A 21,877-nucleotide genomic window follows, 5' to 3' on the forward strand; every position below is an offset into this window, starting at 1 on the left:
TGCATCCATGTCCAGTACTTGGATCATTCTTGGGGTGGGTCTTAGCCCTAGCACAGGAAAAGATCTTCTAAGCTAGGAGACTAGTTAGAGGTCTTATACCCATTTCTTTTATTTGCTGTCATAGAGTGAGGCAGGTGGCTGTGTGCTGAACTTCGGGCCCCGTGGGAGCAGTATGGTTACCATCCCCCTGGAGCGTCTAGAAGCTGGTGTGGAATATACCTTCAACCTCATAGTGTGGAAAGCAGGCCGGAAGGAGGAAGCCACCAACCAGACGGTAGGTTGTGCCCCACACCTCTCAGTGTGCCCTCACACCAGGACATTACCTGCTCCAACCTGGTTTCTGTCAGTCATAGCTGTAGTATCCCCAGGGGCTGTGAGTTCTCTCTAACCTAGTGCTGATTTTGGTAAATTACCAACTTAATTTACCAAAATTACCAACTTAGTTTACCAAAATTACCAAATTAGCATTGCTTCTATCTGAAAATCCAGGACACAACTTAGTGTGAGATTTTGGAGGACAGGTAGGCATGGCAGCACACTGCTGTGTGATTCTAGCACTTAAGGAGTGGAGGGAGGCAGGACCAAGGGTTCTGCTCTTATCAAACTTCATGCTACTAGCACAAAAGGCAAATAGTGAGAGACTAAGTCCTTTGCCCACCTAGAGAGCTGCACCTATCCACAAAGCCTATCCTTGCTTCTGGGGCAGTGAGCCAGTTCTTGCTCAAACATCTGCCCTGGACTTTTATGGTCCATAAAGGTAAGAGCCACTGTGCAATGGCCACTTGTGTTGCTGTGGGATGGATCCTGCCAGTGTGTGTGGAGGGGTGCTGGGCTATTCTGGTATCTCAGATTGAGGTTTCTCCCCAGCACCAGACCTTCTCAGGTTACCTACCTAGTCAGGTGTTCTGGAGAGGGCACTCAGCAGACTGACTACTGAGCTCACCCAGGTCAGCAAGCATGTCTGGGACAGGACTCTGTAAAAAAACAACTAACCTTGACTTCCTGGGTGCTTTGCTTCCATCATGTACCATCAGTGGTTCCTTCCCATGCTTCCTCCTGCCAGGCCAGCAAGTCCCTGGTATAAACCAGCTGGCAGGTCCTTCTGGATTTTGTTGGTCAGCCCACTTGATTCTTTTACTCAGAGGTACAACCTGGAATTTAGGCCAAACAGGAGTGGCCTAGTTTAGGAAGCTTTCTGGGCATGCAGGTGGGTGGAGCCTCCTGTGACACTCTTGTCTCTTCCAGGTGCTGATCCGAAGTGGGCGAGTACCCATTGTGTCTCTTGAGTGTGTGTCCTGCAGGGCCCAGGCTGTGTATGGAGTGAGCCGCAGTTCCTATGTGTACTTGGAGGGTCACTGTGATAACTGCAGCAGTGGTTCCAAGCAGGGGGTGAGTAGCAGTCAGAGGCAAGTCTCCTGGGGAGGTGCCCAGGACCCCACTCTCACCCTGTCCTCCATGCTTTCATCATGCAGCGCTGGGCAGCACGAACCTTTAGCAATAAGACTCTGGTGCTGGATGAGACAACAACATCCACGGGTAGCACTGGCATGCATCTGGTGGTGCGGCGGGGTGCACTTCGTGATGGGGAGGGCTACATCTTCACACTCACTGTGCTGGGCCATTCAGGCGAGGAGGAGGGCTGTGCCTCCATCCGCCTCTCGCCCAACCGCCCTCCACTTGGAGGCTCCTGTCGCCTGTTCCCGTTGGATGCTGTTCGTGGCCTCACCACCAAGGTGCACTTTGAATGCACAGGTGAGTGTGGGTTACCTGGAGAGGCTGGTGTGGGCCTGGATTCTGTACTGATGCCAGTGTGTCCATAGGCTGGCGTGATGCAGAAGATGGTGGAGCGCCACTGGTATATGCCCTATTGCTGAGGCGCTGTCGCCAGAGCTACTGTGAGGACTTTTGCATCTATAAAGGCAGTCTTTCCACCTATGGTGCTGTCCTGCCTCCTGGATTCGGGCCTCTTTTTGTGGTGGGCCTGGCTGTGGTTGTACAAGACCAGTTTGGTGCTGCTGTGGTTGCACTCAACAGGTGAGCTGAACCCTGGGGAGGGAACACAAACTGACCACCACCTGCTTACAGTCTACTTGTCTACTCCACCCTCCAGGTCTCTGACTATTGTCCTGCCAGAACCCAGTGGTAATCCTGCAGACCTCATACCCTGGCTGTATAGCCTGACTGCCAGTGTACTGCCTGGACTACTGAGGCAGGCTGACCCCCAGCATGTCATCGAGTACTCTCTAGCCCTCATTACTGTGCTCAATGAGGTCAGTGCATATGAACAGAAAAGGATCCCTCAGGTGTGCTCTGTGAGTGGGCAGAAACCATGCACCTCAAACCAATAAAGTTCCCCAATGTCTTTGAATGCTGATGCCTACCCTTCGTAGCTACTGCATACGAGGCCCTTCCCAAGGTCAGCTTTCCCACAGACCCTCTTGATACCCTGAACCCTGTATCTGTGACCTTCATATTCCTGCCCACGCCTCAAAACTGTACTCTAGCCCCCTCCTAAAGGTCATGGGAGGCCTGCCCTCCTCTCATGGTTCTTGTATGTTCTCTGTCTCCTCCAGTATGAGCGGGCTCCAGATGTGGTATCAGAGCCCAGCCATGAGCAGCAGCTTCGAGCCCAAATGCGAAAGAACATCACAGAGACCCTGATTTCCCTGCGGGTCAACACTGTGGATGATATCCAGCAGATTACTGCTGCACTGGCCCAGTGCATGGTAAGACAGGTGTAGCCTTACACACCATGCACTGGCCCAGTGCATGGTAAGACAGGTGTAGCCTTACACACCATGCACTGGCCCCGTGCATGGTAAGACAGGTGTAGCCTTACACACTATGCACTGGGCCAGTGCAACATGAGTAGGGCTTCCAGGCTAGGGGCTCTGTGGCCTGTGCCAGTTGTGTGCAGCCTCCCTGTTGTCTCCCAGTATGAGCCACATGCTCTTGGTGCCTGTAGGGTGTCTGGATGGAAAGAGTAGTCCAGGTTTGTGTGCCCTCTCAGCAGGCCTGTAGTCATGCCCCACTTAACTGGGCTTACCTGACATGGCATTAGTGACCTATGAGGTAGCTATTTTCCAAGCTGTAGACTTGTAAGCCAAATGACCCATATCTGATAGGAAGGTACCTGTCAGGATGGGGGTGAGTATAGGGACCAATAGAACAGACAAGTCCTCAGAGGACAGAGATTCAGAGAGCTCTGGGTAGAGGTCACTTACCATGTGGCTGCTGTGCCCTTGAGTATATCTGTATTTGGACTCTAGCCAAGGCCTTGACATCTGCCTAGCTTTTAGCCATGGAAACAGATAGCTGGTGGATTAGTGTGGAGGCCCCAGAAAGAACTTGGCTGTATGCTTGCGTTGGGAGGAGTCATAGAAGAAGTCTTAGTGGAAGTGGGAGAGATGGCTCAGAGGCTAAGAGCACTGGCTGTTCTTCCAGAGGTCCTGAGTTCAAGTCCCAGCAATTATGCAGTGGCTACCAACCCTCTGTAGGGGATCTGTTGCCCTCTGCTGGTGTGGTGAAAACAAAGCACTCTCATACATAAAGGAAGTCTTAGCAAACAAAGCCTTGAAGACAGGTTAGAGGCAGGAAGCTGCCTAGAGTCCCAGCCAGTGTGAGGAGAGAGCCATTTAGTGATGTGGGGGTAGGAACCATAGATATCGTGGGTCTGTGTGCTGTGGGTGGGTCTGGAGGCCTTGCTGATCTCCCTCGAAGGTGTCCAGTAGGGAGCTCATGTGCCGTCCATGCCTGAAGACAATGCTGCAGAAGCTGGAGGGCATGATGCGCATCCTGCAAGCCGAGACCACTGAGGGCACCGTAACACCCACTGCCATTGCTGACAGCATTCTCAATATCACAGGTGCACAAGCTGCCCTTCCACTCCCTAGCCCCCATGCCAGCTCTTACCACTTTTTCTCAACTTCCCTTACTTCTTTGCCTGTCCCAGGTGACCTCATCCACCTGGCCAGCTTGGATATGCAGGGCCCACAGCCCTTGGAGCTGGGGGCTGAGCCGCCCTCACTGATGGTGGCATCCAAGGCCTACAACCTCTCGTCAGCCCTCATGTGTATCCTTATGCGTTCCCGAGTACTCAATGAGGAGCCTTTGGCCCTGGTGGGCGAGGAGATTGTGGCCCTGGGCAAGCGCTCAGACCCACTCAGCCTTCTGTGTTATGGCAAAACCTTGGGACCCAGCTGCCATTTCTCCATTCCTGAGGCCTTTAGTGGGGCCCTGTCCAACCTCAGTGATGTAGTGCAACTCATCTTCCTTGTGGATTCCAACCCCTTTCCCTTTGGTTACATTAGCAACTACACTGTCTCCACCAAAGTGGCATCTATGGCGTTCCAGACGCAGACTGGTACCCAGATCCCTATTGAGCGGCTGGCCTCAGAGCGTGCCATCACAGTGAAGGTGCCAAACAACTTAGACCAGGCTGCCCAGGGCTCCCACAACCCTGCAGGTTCTACCATCCTACAGCCCCAGGCCTCGGTCAGTGCTGTGGTCACTGCAGACAACAGCAACCCTCAAGCTGGGCTACATCTGAGGATCACTTACACAGTGCTTAATGGTGGGTGTTAGGGGTGGGTACATGACCTGCCTGTTCTTCTTCCGTCTTTGTCCCTGGGGAGGGGGTATTTAAGCAGATAGCATTAAGTTTACAGTCACTGGTCCTGGGGACCTGGCTAACACTCAGTTTTCCTGTTGACCTCGTTCCATAAAGCCCATACATATACCTATAGCCACAGAGAAGCATGTGTTCACTTCCATGTGGAGGTTCTTATAATCTTCTGCTTAGGTGGCCTTTGTGCCCCATGACAACAACTTGCAGGGTGTCCTTAGAGATTTGTGGAGGGTGTCTGAAACTGTGTATGTGGCCCCCAGAGCGCTACCTGTCTGAGGAGCCTGAGCCCTATCTGGCTGTCTACTTGCACTCTGTGCCCCAGCCCAATGAGTACAACTGCTCGGCCAGTAGGAGGATCAGCCTGGAGGTGCTTGAGGGTGCTGATCACAGGCCTTACACCTTCTTCATTGCCCCAGGGTGAGTGCCTCCCACTGGGACCACAGAAGTGGGGATTGCAGAGGGGAAGGAGGTGGGAGGGGTGACTGCAACTTGTCCTGCATTAGCCACAGGTATGTGGCTAATTATGGAACCAGGGCAACAGGAAGGCTGGTCCTAACACTCAGGGCCTTGGAGTCTGGCAGTGACACCTCTCCGTCCCTTGTAGGACTGGATCACTGGGCAGGAGTTACTACCTGAACCTGACAAGCCATTTCCACTGGTCTGCACTGGAGGTGTCTGTTGGTCTGTATACATCCCTGTGCCAGTACTTCAGTGAAGAAATGATGATGTGGAGAACTGAGGGGATTGTACCCCTGGAGGAGACCTCACCCAGCCAGGCTGTCTGCCTTACCCGTCACCTCACTGCCTTTGGTGCCAGCCTTTTTGTGCCTCCCAGCCATGTTCAATTCATCTTTCCTGTGAGTGATGCTCCTGTGCCTAGATCTTTTTCCATTTTGAGAGAGCCTAGTGCATCCTGATTACATCCTTAGAAACTAAAGTGCATGAGCTGAAGCCACCCAGTACCTGATGAGTCTTTCTTCCCAGGAACCTTCTGCAAACATTAACTACATTGTCCTGCTGACATATACCATATGTCTGGTGACCTATGTGGTCATGGCTGTGATCCTGCGCAAGCTGGACCAGCTGGATGTTAGCCGAGTCCGTGTCATCCCATTCTGTGGGAAGGGGGGCCGCTTCAAATATGAAATCCTGGTCAAGACTGGCTGGAGCCGAGGTTCAGGTAAGGAAAGGAGTGATTAGGGGTAGGGATATGGAGTCTACCCTGGCCTAGACCTGGCAGTCTCAATCCTGGACCCTATTTGGTGGTTGTGGATGTAGCTCAGTGGCAGAACACTTGCCTAGGATGCAAAGGCCCTGGGTTCCATCCACAGCACCGCATAAACACAGAGCAGTTGATGTCAGTTCATGTGTCTTTCCTAAGAAAGACAAGTCCAAGAGCCAAGAAGGTGCTCCTCACTTGAGAGTGGAGCGGGCCTCACATACGTAAGTTCAAACCACTGTACTGTAACTGCTCTGCAGCCCTTAGTGTTTGTTTATTTATTTATTGGCTGGGGTAGGGTGCAGTCTCACTATGTAGCTCTGGGTGGCCTAGAACTCACTCTGTAGACCAGGCTGGCTTCTTGAGGTCCACTTGCCTCTGCCCCCTGAGTGCTGGGGATAAAGATGTGCGCCACCACCACTCAGCCAACCAATACTCTTAATCACTGAGCCATCTCTCCAGCCCCTGAAACCCTGTCTTGGGGGGGAAAAAAGCTCACAAACCTAGGCTTTATAGCAAGACCCTGTCCCAAACAGACGTACAGACACACCCTGGAAGTGAAAGCGTTTGGAAACTTCAAAATAGTGTGATTACAGATTTTCCAGTGACTTCTCAGACAGAGTAAGCTCTGGCAAGTGTCATAGTCCAAGTTTGAATTACCTTCCAGCATTTTTCTTTTTGCTGTGAATATTGTGAAATTTCCTTGGGAACTCTTTGGGAAGCCTTCAACATTTTCTGCAGAGACAGCCCCTCCTTTCTTGTGACAGCTTCCCTTGTTCACATGGAAAGTCTCTTTGCTGACAAATTCCAAGGCAAGAGCTTATTTCAACAATTTTGTTTATTTTTTATTCTAATTTTATTTCCAGTGTTGCAATTTCTCACTCATTTTTTATGTACTTGAGATGGACCCAGGGCTTCCTGCTGAGTACATAGTCTGCCCCTGAGCTCTACCCTAACCCCACCAATTATTTTTTGTTGCTTTTTCGTTTTGTTTTGTTTTGAGACAGGGTTTCTCTGTGTAGTTTAGTGCCTGTCCTGGGTCTCCCTCTGTAGACCAGGCTGGTCTTGAACTCACAGAGATCCACTGGCTGGGATTAAAGGTGTGTGCCACCGCTGCTCAGCTAAACCCACCAATTTTTATTTCTTTGCCATGCTTTCATTATTGCTGGCCAGTTTTCTCTTCTTAGTGCCCAGTTTTTAAAAGCTGTGAGTTCATGTCTAGAGAGGAAACTACCTAGCCACATAGCTGTTACCTGTGTGACTGAATTGTAGATGTGCCTGGTCATTGAAACACGTAGCCTGTCACATGACAGGCTGGCCAGGTTTATAACTCTGAGCTCAGCACATACACCCTGGCCACTGGAAACCATGCTGTTGCAGGCTTGGTGTTTATTAACAGATTGAGAAACCTGGAATTTGTGTCTGTTTGAACTATACAAATGACCTGGTTTTGCAGGCCTACTTGGGAGGCTGAGGCAGGGGGATCACAAACTCAGGCAAATGAGGGCAAGTTACAGACTAGTTTGAGTGACTTGATGAGATCCTGTGCTAAAACAAAATGTCTTTTAAAAAATGATTAGGGATGGAACTCAGAGGTAGGGTACTTGCCTATCATGAGTAGGGTTCTAGATTCAATCCACATTACTATAAAAGTAAAAATTTAGGGGTTGGGGATTTAGCTCAAGTAGAGTGCTTGCCTAGCAAGTGAAAGGCCCTGGGTTTGGTCCTCAGCACCGAATAAATAAACAAAAACAAAAAAAAGTAAAAGTTTCAAAACCTGTTCAAAGCTAAGGGCTATCTGTATTGTTGACTGACAGGATGACAGATGTTTCATATGTAGAGAATAGCAAACCCAGAGTCCTCTGCTCTCCAGGTACCACGGCTCATGTAGGCATCATGTTGTATGGAGAGGACAACCGGAGTGGTCACCGGCACTTAGATGGGGACAGAGCTTTTCATCGGAACAGCCTGGACATCTTCCAGATTGCGACCCCGCACAGCCTGGGCAGCGTGTGGAAGATTCGAGTGTGGCATGACAACAAAGGTCTGAGTGAGAGCTGTCACCACCCCTGCACCCTGCCAGTCGGCTTCAGTCCTCACCCGGCTCCCTTTCTCCACAGGGCTCAGCCCTGCCTGGTTCCTACAGCACGTCATTGTCAGGGACCTGCAGAGTGCCCGAAGCACCTTCTTCTTGGTCAACGACTGGCTGTCTGTGGAGACTGAGGCCAATGGGGGCCTAGTGGAGAAGGAGGTGCTTGCAGCAAGTAAGGCTGCCCATCTGCCTTGGGAGTGGAGACAGGGAGAGGTGGGTGATAATGGTGGGTGGCTGACCCAGCTACCCTGCTCTAAATCTGAATCCTCCCAGATGAAGCTGCCTTGTGGCAGTTCCAGCGCCTCCTAGTGGCCGAACTGCAGAGAGGCTTCTTTGACAAGCACATCTGGCTCTCCATATGGGACAGGCCACCTCGTAGCCGCTTCACTCGAGTCCAGAGGGTTACCTGCTGTGTCCTCCTCCTCTGCCTGTTCCTGGCTGCCAATGCTGTGTGGTATGGGGTCGTGGGAGATAGCACATACAGGTAGGTTCTGTGAGGTTTGCTGCCCCTGCCTGACTTTGTTCTAATCCTCTCCCTAACCTACCTTGTCTTCTCTGTCACCTCAGCGTGGGGCCTGTATCCAATTTGATTCCACCAAGTGTTGACACAGTTGCTATCGGCCTTGTGTCCAGTGTTGTAGTCTACCCTGTCTACTTGGCTGTCCTGTTCCTCTTCCGGATGTCACGGAGTAAGGTGGGCTGGGCAAGGGCCTCGGAACTCTGAGGTGGAGTGTGGTTTGTGTTGTTTGGTACCTGGAGAGCAGAGGACTCTGGGTTTGCTATTCTCTACCTATGAAACTCCTATCTGTCATCCTGTCAGTCAACAATACAGATAGCCCTTAGCTTTGAACAGGTTTTGAAATTTTTACTTTTTTTTGTTTTTGTTTATTTATTTGGTGCTGAGGACCAAACCCAGGGCCTTTCACTTGCTAGGCAAGCACTCTACTACTGAGCTACCAGAGGGAAAATCTAGAGACTAAAAGTGATTCTATGAAAGGATGGACAGAACTGATAAGCCATCAGCTAGAGTAACCAAAGGGGAAGAGATTCAAGTTACCAAACCATGAGTTAGAGGAGACATCCCCTCCAGAGAAATAGATGGGGCTTGGAAATAAATCCCATGAGCAGCTATACACCAGTGGGGTAAGGGACCTAGAAGAAAGTTGATTGCTAGAAAGACACAAACTGCCAAAACCAATTCAAAAAGAAATCAAGTAGCCCTAGAACCAGGAAAGAGCTCCAGTCACTCATTCCAGAATCATCACGGACAGAAGCCAGGCCAGTGGCTTCCTGCCCAGTTCTACCAGCCATTGAGACTGAAATCATCCTTCTGTCCTCAGGTGTCTGGTGACCAACACCCCACACCCACAGGGCCGCAGGCCCTCGATGTTGACAGCTACCTGGACCCATCGGTGCTGGACAGCTCCCTCCTCACACTCTCTGGCCTCACAGAGGTGAAGACTCCCCCAGGGACTCAGGGCAGGGTGAGCTGGTTAGGGCTGGTTGGGCTGTGCTGCTGCTGCTGCAGACCCCACTGAGGCACTTTCCTGTTCTCAGCAGGCCCTCGCTGGGCAAGTGAAGGATGACTTGTTTCTGGAAGATGCTAAAAGGTGAGGCTGCCTGGAGAGTCTGGGAGCTTCAGCTGAGTCAGCAGCAGTACCTGGCAGGCCATGTGAGGGTGTTAGGCTATGTGCCCCCATCCTTTTTTGGCTGTCTCTGGGTGTTGTCATATACTGGGAGAGGGGCTGCTCCAGAGCTGGTGTGCCCTTGTGTGTGTGGCTTCCCACATGCTTGTGTGACTAGTCTTGGATCAGGTACATTTGACAGTGTCTATGTTTCCCACAGCCTCGTGTGCTGGCCATCCAGTGAGGGCACTCTCAGTTGGCCAGACCTACTCAGTGACCCATCTGTTGTGAGCAGCACACTGCAGCAATTGGTACAAAATAGACCTGGCCGCATGTTGGGCCCAGAGGAAGATGGCGTCTCTCTGGTTAGCCCTTCCTTGCCTGCTAAATACTTGTCAGCATCAGGTGAGCCAGAAGTGGGAAGGAATGATTTATAAGCTCTCAGAGAACACAAGTTATTAAGTGTCATGTTACTCCGATGCTTTCGTTCCCTCTTAGATGAAGACCTGATCCAGCAGGTCCTGGCCGATGGGGCCAGCAACCTGGTTCCTACCCAGGATGCCCTCATAGAAACAGACCTGCTTACTAGCCTGTGAGTGCCTGGCATGGTTGGAAGGAGGTGGGGTGTCTGTGTTGGTTCTTGGGGCCCTGTGCCTGCCTCAGGAAGCTAAGGCTATTCTGCCTGTCCTGTTATCCATGTGGACTGTGCTCTGTTGCTTGACTGCTCTTTCCCACCTGTGGAGGGTATTTCATGGGAACCCAGGGCCCAGCACATCATCCCTTTAGAGAAGGGGTGGAAGCGGACACATTAGACAATGGAAAAGCCACCAATATGGACCTCAGGGGCTTGGTCTGGGAAGAAATTTTGTTTTTGTTTTTTTGTTTTGAGGCAGGGTCTCACTGTGTAGCATAAAGGAATTTTGATTTGTTATCAAAACTGAAAAAATCATGGAAAAGTTTTTTTTTTGTTGTTGTTTTGGTTTTTTGTTTGTTGGTTGGTTTTTTTGGTTTTTTGAGACAGGGTTTCTCTGTATAGCTTTGCGCCTTTCCTGGAACTCGCTTTGTAGAGCAGGCTAGCCTCCTGAGTGCTGTGATTAACAGTATGTGTCACCACCGCCTGGTTGGAAAAGTTTTTTTTTTGTTGTTTTTTTTGAGACAGGGTTTCTCTGTGTAGCTTTGCGCCTTTCCTGGAACTCACTTGGTAGCCCAGGCTGGCCTCGAACTCACAGAGATCCACCTGCTTCTGCCTCCCGAGTGCTGGGATTAAAGGCGTGCGCCACCAATGCCCAGCAAGTTTTTATTTTTTATTTTTTTTTAAATGTATTTAAATTTATTTTATGGGCATTGGTGTGAGGATGTTGGATCCCCTAGAACTGTAGTTACAGACAGTTGTGAGCTGCCATGTGGGTGCTGGGAATTGAACTCAGGACCTCTGGAATAGTAGTCAGTGCTCTTAACTGCTGAGCCATCTCTCCAGTCCCTGGAAAAGTTTTTAAATATCACATTTTCATTTTGAGAATATTTTCATTATTTTAATGCTTAAAAATGATCAAGTTTCTTGGTTTTTCCCAATTCAACGAGAAGAGTTCACATAGAATATATATTCTTTTTCTCATCTACATCTATTTCAGTATCCACATTTTCATTCTAAATTTCAAACAAGCAGAAATTAGTGAGGAATGAACTGTACCAGAATATAGAAAGGGAGATTCTCTGAGTTACTGGATCGTGGCAGGAAGGACTGACTGGAGAAACTAGTGACAGCACAGGGAATTGCTGGCCGGTGCCGTCGGCCTACCACCTGAGGTTCTCCCACACTGAGCTGCCCAGAGTCAGTCCAGGGCTGAGTCTCCAGGAGTAGTCTGTCCTCCCTGACTTCTTTCTCTAGTGGGCAGAGACAAATCTGGGTTCTGGGACTCTCCTTGCCTTCATTCTTTAATAAAATCTCTCAGCTTCTTTCCAAATGCAGGCATGAGTGTGTTCCCAGGTGCACCTTCCATTTCATGCCTTTCTGCCTGGACCATTGCTAGGGCCTGCTCCATAGGTGCTCTGTACCTCCTCGGTAGTTCTCCAACCCTGCTCTCTTGGCACCTCATTTTCTTGCTGTATCACGTACCACTACCTTGTATTTAGTGCTTAAAAGGACAGTGGGCACACTGGCCAGGCTGTCGGCAGACTCCAGTTATCCCCATATCAGCTTCACTGTGGGGCTGATGGCTTTGCCAGCTAATATCCTCTAGGAGTATGTGGTCTTAGAAGCCACATCTTTTATTACAAGCCCTGTTAATAGCACACTGTTGGTTCTACAGATACCCTTTCAGTTACTCTGGAAGGGAACTACACAGGGGAATGGTGCCAGGGGAAGCTTTGTTGGGGGCCATCTTAAAGGTGGCCTCCCACCCTGATGCAGTCCTGATACCATACAGAGCTAAGAAATAGGTCCTTCCACTCCACCTCTGAGCATATTACTTCCCAGCTTCTGTATCCTGCATCTGCTGCTCCCTCTGCCCAGAGTCCTCTTCCCCAAAGAGGTGTTTCATTTGCTTTGCTTTGATGTGGCTTGAACAGGGCCTGTCTTTACCTGATATGGATGCAGTGAAGTCTCACAAGGTGTACCTAAGTGTGTACTTTCACATGCTGCACCTTTCCAGGCCCTCCCCTCTCCCAAAACAGTGGCCTGTTTCTGCTGTTGGTAGGCTGTACACTGAGTGCAGAGACTTTGTTCTTTCACTGTCCTACACTCAGAGTGTCCAGCCGTGCCTGGCATCCAGTTAGGAATGGACCAGTACCGGGTCACTGATTGTACAGTGACAGGCACAGCTTGCTCATGCAGCTCAGTCTGATGACAGCTATGCTCTGTGCTATGCATCTTACCAGTGTTTGTCCCCATATACATTCTGTAGACAGCCACACAGTGAATGACTAGGAAGAACTATTAATGTGCCTCTTCCTCAGCACATTGGGAATGCTGATCTTAAATGTCCTCAATTTTTGTTTTTGTTTTTTTTTCCTGTGGAGCTGAGGATCGAACCTGGGGCCTTGTGCTTGCTAGGCAAGCACTCTACCACTGAGCTAAATCCCTAGCCCCCTGTTTTTGTTTTTCAAGACAGGGTTTCTCATTGTAGCCTTGGCTGTCCTGGAACTCGATCTGTAGACCAGGCTGGCCTCGAACTCCCAGAGATCCACCTGCCTCTGTCTCCGAGTGCTAGAATTAAAAGGCGTGCGCCACCACCATCTGGCAAATTTTAAACTCTTAGCTAAATGCTTTATGACTTCTATGTTCAGCAAAGTCATTCTAAAGTAAAACATTTCCAGTTATTTGCTATCCTGTGAGTGCTTGCCTGATAAACCCACATGCTTTTGCTCACTAAGTAGCACAGATCCAGAGATACACAGATACACAGATCCAAGGCTCGGTGGCAGGTGCACACTTGGTATGGACCATGTATTTAAAAGCACCAGGGACTCTGCCCTCAGGCAGTCTCATGTCTTTTTTGCCCTCTTAGCTCTGCTTCCTTATTTATTTACTTATTTGTTTTTGAGACAAGGTCTCACTATGTATTCCTGTCTGGCCTAGAACTCACTGTACAGACCAGATTGGCCTTTTTAAAAGCAGAACCACACAGGAATGCGCACCTCAGTAACTTCTACAGGGCAGGACTTGGAGAGTGCATGCAGGGTTTAGAACACAGTCCTTTGTGGCTGGTATGAGATTGAAGAAGGGCCATTGGGTCATGCCAGGACAGAATGTATAAGATAAGGACTTACTAGTCCCTTAGTTGGGGCCTGGGCAGTGGGTGTATATACAGGAAGCAAGCAAGGACAATGACCAGGGTTCCATGCATGCCCAGCACCATATTCACTTGGTTTAGGACTCTAAGATGCTGAAGGAACTGCTCCTAGATGAATGCAGACTGAAACTACTGCCTCTTCTTCCTGGGGGGATGCACAAAACTCATGGCCCTGCCCTGTGCCCAGGTCCAGTGTTCCTGGGGAGAAAACAGAAACACTGATGCTGCAGACACTGGGGGAGAAGAGGCCAGCCAGCATGGGCCTGACCTGGGAACAGCCCCTGGTGACAAGGCTCTCAAGGACAGGTATGCACACGCAGACCAGGACACCCCTCCTAGGCCCACCTGGGCTGGCAGCCATGCAGCTGTCTGTGTGTCCCCAGGACTGGTGGAAGGCCTTCGGAAGCGACTGTTGCCCGCCTGGTGTGCCCCCCTGGCCCATGGGCTCAGCCTACTCTTGGTAGCAGTGGCTGTAGCAGTCTCGGGCTGGATCGGTGCCAGCTTCCCCCCCAGTGTGAGTGTCATGTGGCTTCTGTCAAGCAGCTCCAGCTTCCTAGCCTCATTTCTTGGCTGGGAGCCCCTTAAGGTGAGAAGACTCGTAGAGGGGAGGGGGTCTGCCAGTCTCATGCTTGCCAGCTGATTCCACTGCCACCTTAGGTCCTGCTGGAAGCTCTCTACTTCTCCCTGATAGCCAAGCGGCTACACCCTGATGAAGATGACACTCTGGTAGAAAGCCCAGCTGTAACACCTGTGAGTGAACGTGTGCCCCGTGTGCGGCCCCCTCATGGGTTTGCTCTCTTCTTGGCAAAAGAGGAAGCCCGAAAGGTCAAGAAGCTCCATGACATGTTGAAGGTGAGCTCTGACCACAGATAACCTCTGCTCCGTCTCCAGGTCTTTGCTCCACACCTTATCAATAGTGGGCATTCAGGGGTTTGTAGCTCCTACCCTGCTATCACCTGCTGCCCCCCCAACCCCCGTTTTTTATGGTACATCTTACGTCCCTGCTTTCACCTGGCCTTGAGGGCAGTAGGCACAGCTGTTCTGGTTCTCAGAGCCTGTCTCTGTATCCCTGGCCTTTCCGGAACTTGCCCTGTAGACCAGGCTAGCCACAATGCCTCTGCCTCCTGACTGCTGGAATTAAAGGTGTGCGCCACCACTCCCGGGCTCCAGTGGATAGTCTTAAAGCCTTGCTCTGGCCCTGGGGGTGGAATTAGCTGATCAGAACCATCTGTCCCTGTCCTGCAGAGCCTCTTGGTGTACATGCTTTTCTTACTGGTGACGCTCCTGGCCAACTATGGGGATGCTTCTTGCCATGGTCACGCCTATCGACTGCAGAGTGCCATCAAGCAGGAGCTGGATAGCCAAGCCTTTTTGGCCATCACCCGGTAGGGACACTCAGGACACACACATCCATGCATTGGGCCAGGGTGGCACTGGTGCCCACCAAGGCCCATATTTGTTTTGTCTTTAGTCTAGCCCAGCCTCTGGGGAACATTTGGAAGTATCTAGAATCAAAGGTGCCCTACAGTTCATGAGCCACATGTAACTCAGGGCAGCTATGAATGAATCCCAGCACAAAATTCTAAGTCTGCTGTTTAAAGCATGAGATGTTTTATGTTTGATTTTGTTTTGTTTTTATAACTCAATTGAATTTTGTAGACTACAATATAATCACAATTATATTCATACAAAATGAACCTGTGTAATGCTCTTGAAACCTGTAAGCTGTGGGTTAGAATCTCCTGTGTGGCCCAGATAAGCTAAAAGATTGGACATCCCTGATCCAGATTCCTGTTTGGTTGTCAAGACCAGAGTATATGCTGGGCTATACAGTGGGTAGAGAATTGGGACACTGCTTAGTCTTCTGTGGTACACAGCACAACATCAGGACGGAATTCTCTTCCCCAAATGCCAGCAGTCCAAGAGTAGGGAACATGGGCCCAGGCCCAGCATTACCCCCAAGACTGCTGCAGCAGCACCTCCTGGGCCCTGACAGCCTTGACCTCAGAGACTGACATTTGCTGGCAGGTCTGATGAGTTCTGGCCATGGATGTCACATGTCCTCTTGCCCTATGTCCACGGGAACCAGTCTAGTCCTGAGCTGGGACCCCCGCGGCTGCGGCAGGTGCGGCTACAGGAAGGTAAGCTGGAGATGGCCTCTGTGCTTTTCACCCTGTTCCTTCCATTGCAACCTGCAATGCAGCTGAGCTGTCTGACCTCTGCTTAACCTTTGGCCTCTTCTTCAGTTTCCTTTCATTGTCTTTCTATAACTGATAATAATGTTTGCTTTATGGGATGTGGTTTTTAACAAAATCTCAATCGTTCAATTTTACCAATAAAGACTCTGGAGCCAGATGCTGAGGTGAAAGCCTGCTAGCTCAGAGAGGCCGAGAGAGCACCCTGCTGATCTTCTCCTCAGTTGCTATCCCACCTCTCTCTTCCTCCACTGTCTCAAAACCGCCCTCAAATTTCCCTCCTCTTACTTCTTGTGTGTCTGTCTGTCTTCCTCATTCCTTCTTTTTTTTTTTTCTTTTGGTTTTTTGAGACAGGGCTTCTCTGTAGCTTTGGAGGCTGTCCTGGTCTAGTTCTGTAGACCAGGCTGGTTTCGAACTCACAGAGACCCACCTGCCTCTGCCTCCCAAGTGCTGGGATTACAGGCGTGCGCCACCACCGCCTGGCTTCTTTTTTAAAAAATAATCCTAAATTCACTTCCTTGTCAACTGGTTGCTTGCTCTGCCTCTTGACCCATGGCTGACTTTATTTAATTCTGTTTACAGTATTCAGGCAGAAAGCTCTTGGATTAAAGGTGTGTGCTAGGGCTGAGCCACACCACAGCTAGAGACAGGTTTTTCCAGTAAAGAATGCAGTCTCAGGGTTCCAGCACAGGAGCTCACCCATTGCGGTACAGCATGTCCTGAGTCCTGGCCCTCTGCTTTCTAGCACTCTGCCCAGACCCTTCAAGCCCAGAGCACATGTGTTCCGCCACAGCAAGCCTGAGCAACAGTGACTATGGCATCGGCTGGCAGAGTGTAGCTCAAAATGGTTCTGAGACATGGTCCTACTCTGCACCTGACTTGCTGGGGTGAGTAGAGCAAGGGCCAAAGGCCCCAACCGGGTGATGGAAGTTCTTCAGAGGATCTTCTGGCCCCCTTAGGGGCCTGCTTGCCAGATATTCTCAGGGCTGGAGAGTTTCCAATACTGCCCTGTCTCCACAGCGCCTGGTACTGGGGCTACTGTGCAATGTATGACAGTGGGGGCTATGTACAGGAGCTAGGCCTGAGTCTGGAGGAGAGCCGTGCCCGGCTGGGCTTCCTGCAGCTGCACAACTGGCTTGACAGCAGGTGGGTGCTGAGGGGGAAGTGAGCAGGAGTCTGGATCCCCTGGCAGGCCTCTGAGCCTCAGTCCTGGCCAAGCTGTCCCCATGCCTAGCCCTGAATCCCCTGGGGCCCTCCCTCCCAGGCCTGTGTAACTGACCAAATACGGTAGCCACTTCCCATCTTGTACCCTGTGCTCCTGCACATATGGCCCCTCCTGCTGACAGCACCCTCCATGTAGGAGCCGTGCAGTGTTTGTGGAACTCACCCGATACAGCCCTGCTGTGGGGCTACACGCTGCTGTCACACTGCGCCTCGAGTTCCCTGTAGCAGGCCATGCACTGGCTGCCTTCAGTGTCCGCCCATTTGCATTACGGCGACTCAGCACCGGCCTGTCACTGCCGCTACTCACCTCGGTATGCCCTTCCACTTGACACCTGTCCTCAGGCTCCTGATCATGCCCCACAGGAACCTGGACACACCCCTGCCACTCTTGACCACGCCCTCCCTCACGGACACCCCTCCCACAGGTGTGCTTGCTGCTCTTCGCCCTGTACTTCTCCATGGCTGAGGTGCACACCTGGCGCAGAGAGGGGTGTGCACGCACAGCACAGCCTGATGCCTGGGCACGGTGGCTACTGGTGATGTTGACAGCAGCCACAGGCCTGGTACGCCTGGCTCAGCTGGCCATCGCTGACCGACAGTGGACGCACTTTGTGCATGACCATCCACGCCACTTCACTAGCTTCGACCAGGTGGCTCAGCTGGGCTCTGTGGCCCGTGGGCTGGCAGCCTCACTGCTCTTCCTGCTCTTGATCAAGGTAAGGGCCGAGGACTGGTGCATGCCTATGACCAGACCCCAGGAGCTGGTGAAAGCTGCTGACAAACTGCCTTCTGTCCTCCACAGGCTGCCCAGCAGCTGCGGTTTGTGCGCCAGTGGTCTGTTTTTGGCAAGACATTGTGCCGGGCCCTGCCAGAGCTCATGGGAGCCACCTTGGGCCTGGTGGTGCTCGGTGTGGCCTATGCTCAGATGGCTGTTCTGGTAGGTTGCTGTTCTGGGGTGTGCCAGGGAAGGACCTCAATCAGGGCATGCCTTTACCCGTGTCTCTTTCCCACAGCTTATTTCCTCTGGTGCTGACACTCTCCATAACATGGCCCGAGCCTTCCTGGTCTTGTGTCCTGGGGCCAGAGTCCCTGCTCTGTGCCCTTCTGAGTCCTGGTACCTGTCCCCTCTGCTGTGTGTGGGGCTCTGGGCTCTGCGGATGTGGGGTGCCCTGAGGCTTGGGGCTGTCCTCCTACGTTGGCGGTACCATGCCCTACGTGGAGAGCTCTACCGCCCAGCCTGGGAACCCCAGGACTACGAGATGGTGGAGCTTTTTCTGCGTAGGCTTCGGCTCTGGATGGGCTTCAGTAAGGTCAAGGAGGTGGGTACGGCCCAGTGGGGGGGAGAGGGACACACCCTGGGTCTCGCGAGCCCAGGGTGCAGCCGGACTGACCGAGCCCCTGTGCCGCCCCCAGTTTCGCCACAAAGTCCGGTTTGAAGGAATGGAGCCACTGCCCTCCCGCTCATCCAGGGACTCCAAGTCATCCCCCGTTGAGCCTCCACCCAGCGCAGGCTCAGACGCTTCCCGCCCTTCCACCTCATCCAGCCAGCCAGATGGGCTGAGTGCAGGCTTCAGCCGCTCGGCATTGAGGCTGGAACCAGAGCCCTCACGCCTACATGCTGTGTTTGAAACCCTGCTTGTCCAATTCGACCGACTCAACCAGGCCACAGAGGACGTCTACCAGCTGGAGCAACAACTCCAGAGCCTTCGAGGTCATGGACATAGCGGACCACTTCTCTCACCTTCCCCTGGCTGCTTTCCAGGCCCTCAGACAGCTCTGCCCAGCCAGGGGCTAGACCTGGCAGTAGGCCCCAGCAAGAAATCCCCGCGGTCTAATAACAAGGTCCACCCCAGCAGCACTTAGGCACTAAGGTCCTGGCCATTCCCTTTCTTGGGAAGGCCTGTGGCTTCACACTGGCCACTCAGAGCCAGGGTGGACACCACTCAGTATTACCTTCTGCTACTCTCAAGGTTGAGCCGGAGTGGCTGTGTACAAGTTCCTTAGGGTCTGTCTGCCTATGGGCTTCAGCACTTTAAAAAGGCTGCGTAGCCAGCCAGGACCTCGGTCCCCTCCCCACAGGAGGATACAGCAGTATTGGACCAAGTGAGTACCCAGCCTCCAAGATGCTAATTTATTTCCCGAGTCCTCAGGTACAGCGGGCTGTGCCCGGCTCTACCCCTAGGCGGCCATCTCCCCTTGCTAGAGATCCAAGCTCGAGAGGGCTAAGCTACACTTCTTCCCTGTCCGTCCCCTAAGTTATTACCTCTCATTGGTGCAGCGTACTTGCCTCTAGCCGCCATCCCTTTTGTATGTCCACCACCAATAATTTATATGGGGTTAAAATGTATATATTTTTGTATGTCACTATTTTTCACTTGGGCTGAAGTAACCCATGGTAGGGTGCGGGGGAAGCTGCAGCCATTTACTGGATCCGAATCTGGCCTTGGGCAGGTGCTGGACAGTATTGGGGCCACCAATGGCTTCCTTTTCCTCCCTTGTCTGGGGCCAGGCAGCACCCAGATCTGCTGGTATCAGGTCTGCGCAAGGCCGGGACTACTGTGGGTTGAAAGATGCCAAGAAGTTACTGGACAAGACCCCTGCTGTGGCTGGCCCCGGGGTTGGGGGACGAGAATGTGTGTGATAGCACCTGCCTGCTTCTGTGGGCTCAGCTGCAGCTCTAGCCTTGATCCCGCCCCAACCCCAAACAGACAAGACAAAGTCAAATAAAGAACCTGTCTGACTGCTATCTGTGCTTCTCCGAACTCCAAGGCCAGGTGGACATGCCCAGTTTATTTCATGTGAGAGTACAGTCAGGTGGTGGTATCAGACAGGGAAGGGCCAGCTGCATGGCTCTGGCACCTCAGGAGTCCTCGTGGCCTTATACAAACTCTGTGAAGTCATCCACGGAGGAGATGAGGCGTTTCCGCTGGCCTGTCTCGTAGTTGGGTGTAGGCTCAGCAGGGGCCTGAGCTGGCGCTTTGGTGTGGGATGGAGGGTGCATCAGAGGCAAGCTTGGGTTTGAATAGTGCACCTCCTCCCGGATCTAGAGAGAGAAGGCTTTGGCAGTGAGCCCGGAAGTTCTGTCCCCACCAGACTCAGCCATCACATCTCGGGAGCCCTGTCCTCCTCACCCGGTGGCGGAGACGCTTAATGTGGCGGAGCCTGGCGATCCACTTGGAGGGATAGATGTCAGTGGGGTTGGAGCGGCTGTGGTGTACCTGAGAGGCCATCTGGGGACCCCAAAGCAGGATGGTGAGTTCCCATCCAGGAGCAACCACACGCCCATCTCCCTCTTGGTCCTAGGTGGCAGCTACCACTCACATTTGCATGTAGGGCCATCTGTCGGGCCACAAAGGACAGGTTTCGGTCAGACACGATCTTGGCCACGCTGGTGTCCACAAGGCCCTCCATGTCTGTGGAGACACAGTGCTCATACCTGACTCAGACCAGCATTAGTTACCCTACCCAGCCTGGGCCTCACCTTTCCTGCACTGCAGAGTCAGCAGGTTGCATTTGTAGTCCAGCGGTGTGATGATCACGTGGACAAAGTTGAACTGGCCCTGCTCAGACGAGAGGGATGTCAGCCTGGCACAGGCATGTGCTGAAGGCCACTGTGTCACTGCTGTGTCAGAGGCCTGGCACCTCAATAGGCAGCACTGGCCGCCTGCCTTCGTCTTCATCTCTGGCTAAATGCAACCTATTCTGCACATGGGCCCAACACAGATTTGCTTACAGTTTATAACATGCCTGCAGGCTGCCTGGCACTCGTAAAGTGCCCACACACACATGCGCATACAGTCCATACGTAGAGATGAAACTCCCACACGGCCTTACTAACCACTCTGAGGTTATTCTCTCAAGAGGACACTGCTCATGTGCCCATCTCAGTGAGTTGTACTGGCTTTTCCCAGAGTCCTGCCTCATCTTCCCTAACTCGACCTGGAAGCAGCTGCTATTGAGTCTCACCAGACATTCGCGAGGACCGCAGTCACCCCAGATTGCCCTCCTGAGGCCCTGCTGTGTCCTCTGGCTTTTGGCACAGTCTGTGCTGCAGACTTACCAGCATGGGCTGCACCACGCTCTCAACCTCCCAGTGCCCACAAGTCACAGTCCACAGGTGATACTAGTGCTGACCCAAGGGTACTGAAATGTGTCAGCAAGGACCCTTAGAAACCATTCCAAGCAGACACCACACTCCTACTGGGCACTGCACACCCCACACGGGCACATATTCACCTAGCCACTCTTCACGAGGGCACAGTTCATCCTACAGACGAAGAAACAGGTTTGTGATCATGTCTCCCTGGGTTCCTGACAGCATCTACATGAGGCTCCCAAGAAGGACTACCACTCAGGACGCAAGGCCAATTCAAGACACACCAGCAAGCATTTTCACAGATGGCCTGGGCTGCTGATGGGTCTGGTGGTGTAAGTGAGAACTCCACCTCTGCCTGGATATCTCCTGCACATGGATCCCACTCACCTTGATGGTGCCCAGCTTGAAGTCCTCACCAGAGTCATTGTAGATGATAGAAACAAAGTCATTGCCCAGGTGCCGTTTCTTGTCACAGCGGTGCTTATCCACATCCTTGGTGGGCATCAAGGTGGCAATGTGGAAAACAGCTGTAGGGTGGGTGACACTGGGCTGGGTACCAGGACAGGACAGGACATCTTATGCTGGGCATCGGGGCCCAGGTTGAGACCTGTATCCCTCCAGATCCCCCTGGTTTCCCAGGAACTCTTGGCTCCTCTCCCAGAGAGCAGGGCTTGGAAGCAGGCCAGCCTAGAGCAGTACACACCTTGCATGATGTCATCATGCCAGCAGTAAGTGAACTGGCCGTCCTCACCACACACATCTAGTCCACCCAAGTACACCTTGTCTGGCTGGCAGTCCTTGAGTTCAATGAGCCGGCCCAGGCCTGTCAGAAACTCCGTGTACCTGTAGGAGCCATGTTCATTTGATAGGATGGCCAGTTCGCTGCTGCTCTGTGGAAGAGTCCAGAGGAGGGAGAATAGTCTGGCAGACTTGTCACTGATGGGAAGCCCAGGGTGGCTGTTCCATCTCCTACTCGGCAGGTCACACTTAAAGCGATCCAGTCCACAT

The 21,877-nt window shown here is 52.2% G+C and overlaps 2 protein-coding genes across 20 annotated transcripts in view; one reads left to right on the plus strand and one right to left on the minus strand.

The window, feature by feature from the left end:
- Positions 1–19,519, plus strand: part of Pkd1 (polycystin 1, transient receptor potential channel interacting) — a 52,313-nt gene extending 32,794 nt beyond the window's left edge. For 4 of the 7 annotated variants that reach the window (XM_036197070.1, XM_036197073.1, XM_036197072.1 and 1 more), the window contains 31 exons: positions 125–274; positions 1,246–1,389; positions 1,473–1,752; positions 1,821–2,034; positions 2,111–2,270; positions 2,574–2,726; positions 3,721–3,865; positions 3,953–4,573; positions 4,888–5,044; positions 5,232–5,484; positions 5,612–5,807; positions 7,720–7,890; positions 7,967–8,110; positions 8,212–8,422; positions 8,506–8,632; positions 9,279–9,392; positions 9,496–9,548; positions 9,784–9,968; positions 10,062–10,155; positions 13,542–13,660; positions 13,738–13,940; positions 14,012–14,206; positions 14,600–14,739; positions 15,383–15,495; positions 16,295–16,436; positions 16,570–16,695; positions 16,910–17,084; positions 17,199–17,489; positions 17,576–17,710; positions 17,787–18,092; positions 18,187–19,519. In XM_036197070.1, the coding sequence (XP_036052963.1) occupies positions 125–274; positions 1,246–1,389; positions 1,473–1,752; positions 1,821–2,034; positions 2,111–2,270; positions 2,574–2,726; positions 3,721–3,865; positions 3,953–4,573; positions 4,888–5,044; positions 5,232–5,484; positions 5,612–5,807; positions 7,720–7,890; positions 7,967–8,110; positions 8,212–8,422; positions 8,506–8,632; positions 9,279–9,392; positions 9,496–9,548; positions 9,784–9,968; positions 10,062–10,155; positions 13,542–13,660; positions 13,738–13,940; positions 14,012–14,206; positions 14,600–14,739; positions 15,383–15,495; positions 16,295–16,436; positions 16,570–16,695; positions 16,910–17,084; positions 17,199–17,489; positions 17,576–17,710; positions 17,787–18,092; positions 18,187–18,636 (5,967 nt within the window). In that variant the 3' untranslated portion in view covers positions 18,637–19,519. The remainder of the gene's footprint in view (positions 1–124; positions 275–1,245; positions 1,390–1,472; positions 1,753–1,820; positions 2,035–2,110; positions 2,271–2,573; positions 2,727–3,720; positions 3,866–3,952; positions 4,574–4,887; positions 5,045–5,231; positions 5,485–5,611; positions 5,808–7,719; positions 7,891–7,966; positions 8,111–8,211; positions 8,423–8,505; positions 8,633–9,278; positions 9,393–9,495; positions 9,549–9,783; positions 9,969–10,061; positions 10,156–13,541; positions 13,661–13,737; positions 13,941–14,011; positions 14,207–14,599; positions 14,740–15,382; positions 15,496–16,294; positions 16,437–16,569; positions 16,696–16,909; positions 17,085–17,198; positions 17,490–17,575; positions 17,711–17,786; positions 18,093–18,186) is intronic. The other 3 variants (XM_036197074.1, XM_036197071.1, XM_036197077.1) reach the window with 1 other exon arrangement.
- Tsc2 (TSC complex subunit 2) overlaps positions 19,511–21,877 on the minus strand; it is a 34,795-nt gene continuing 32,428 nt past the window's right edge. For 12 of the 13 annotated variants that reach the window (XM_036197079.1, XM_036197078.1, XM_036197086.1 and 9 more), the window contains 6 exons: positions 21,573–21,759; positions 21,257–21,396; positions 20,255–20,333; positions 20,095–20,186; positions 19,905–20,003; positions 19,511–19,816 (listed from right to left, as the gene is read on the minus strand). In XM_036197079.1, coding sequence (XP_036052972.1) covers positions 19,652–19,816; positions 19,905–20,003; positions 20,095–20,186; positions 20,255–20,333; positions 21,257–21,396; positions 21,573–21,759 — 762 coding nt within the window. In that variant the 3' untranslated portion in view covers positions 19,511–19,651. Of the gene's footprint in view, positions 19,817–19,904; positions 20,004–20,094; positions 20,210–20,254; positions 20,334–21,256; positions 21,397–21,572; positions 21,760–21,877 lie in introns of all 13 variants that reach the window. The other variant, XM_036197082.1, reaches the window with a different exon arrangement.

The sequence above is a fragment of the Onychomys torridus genome, chromosome 8 (assembly GCF_903995425.1).
Source record: "Onychomys torridus chromosome 8, mOncTor1.1, whole genome shotgun sequence".
In the NCBI taxonomy this organism is placed as follows: Eukaryota; Metazoa; Chordata; class Mammalia; order Rodentia; family Cricetidae; genus Onychomys; species Onychomys torridus.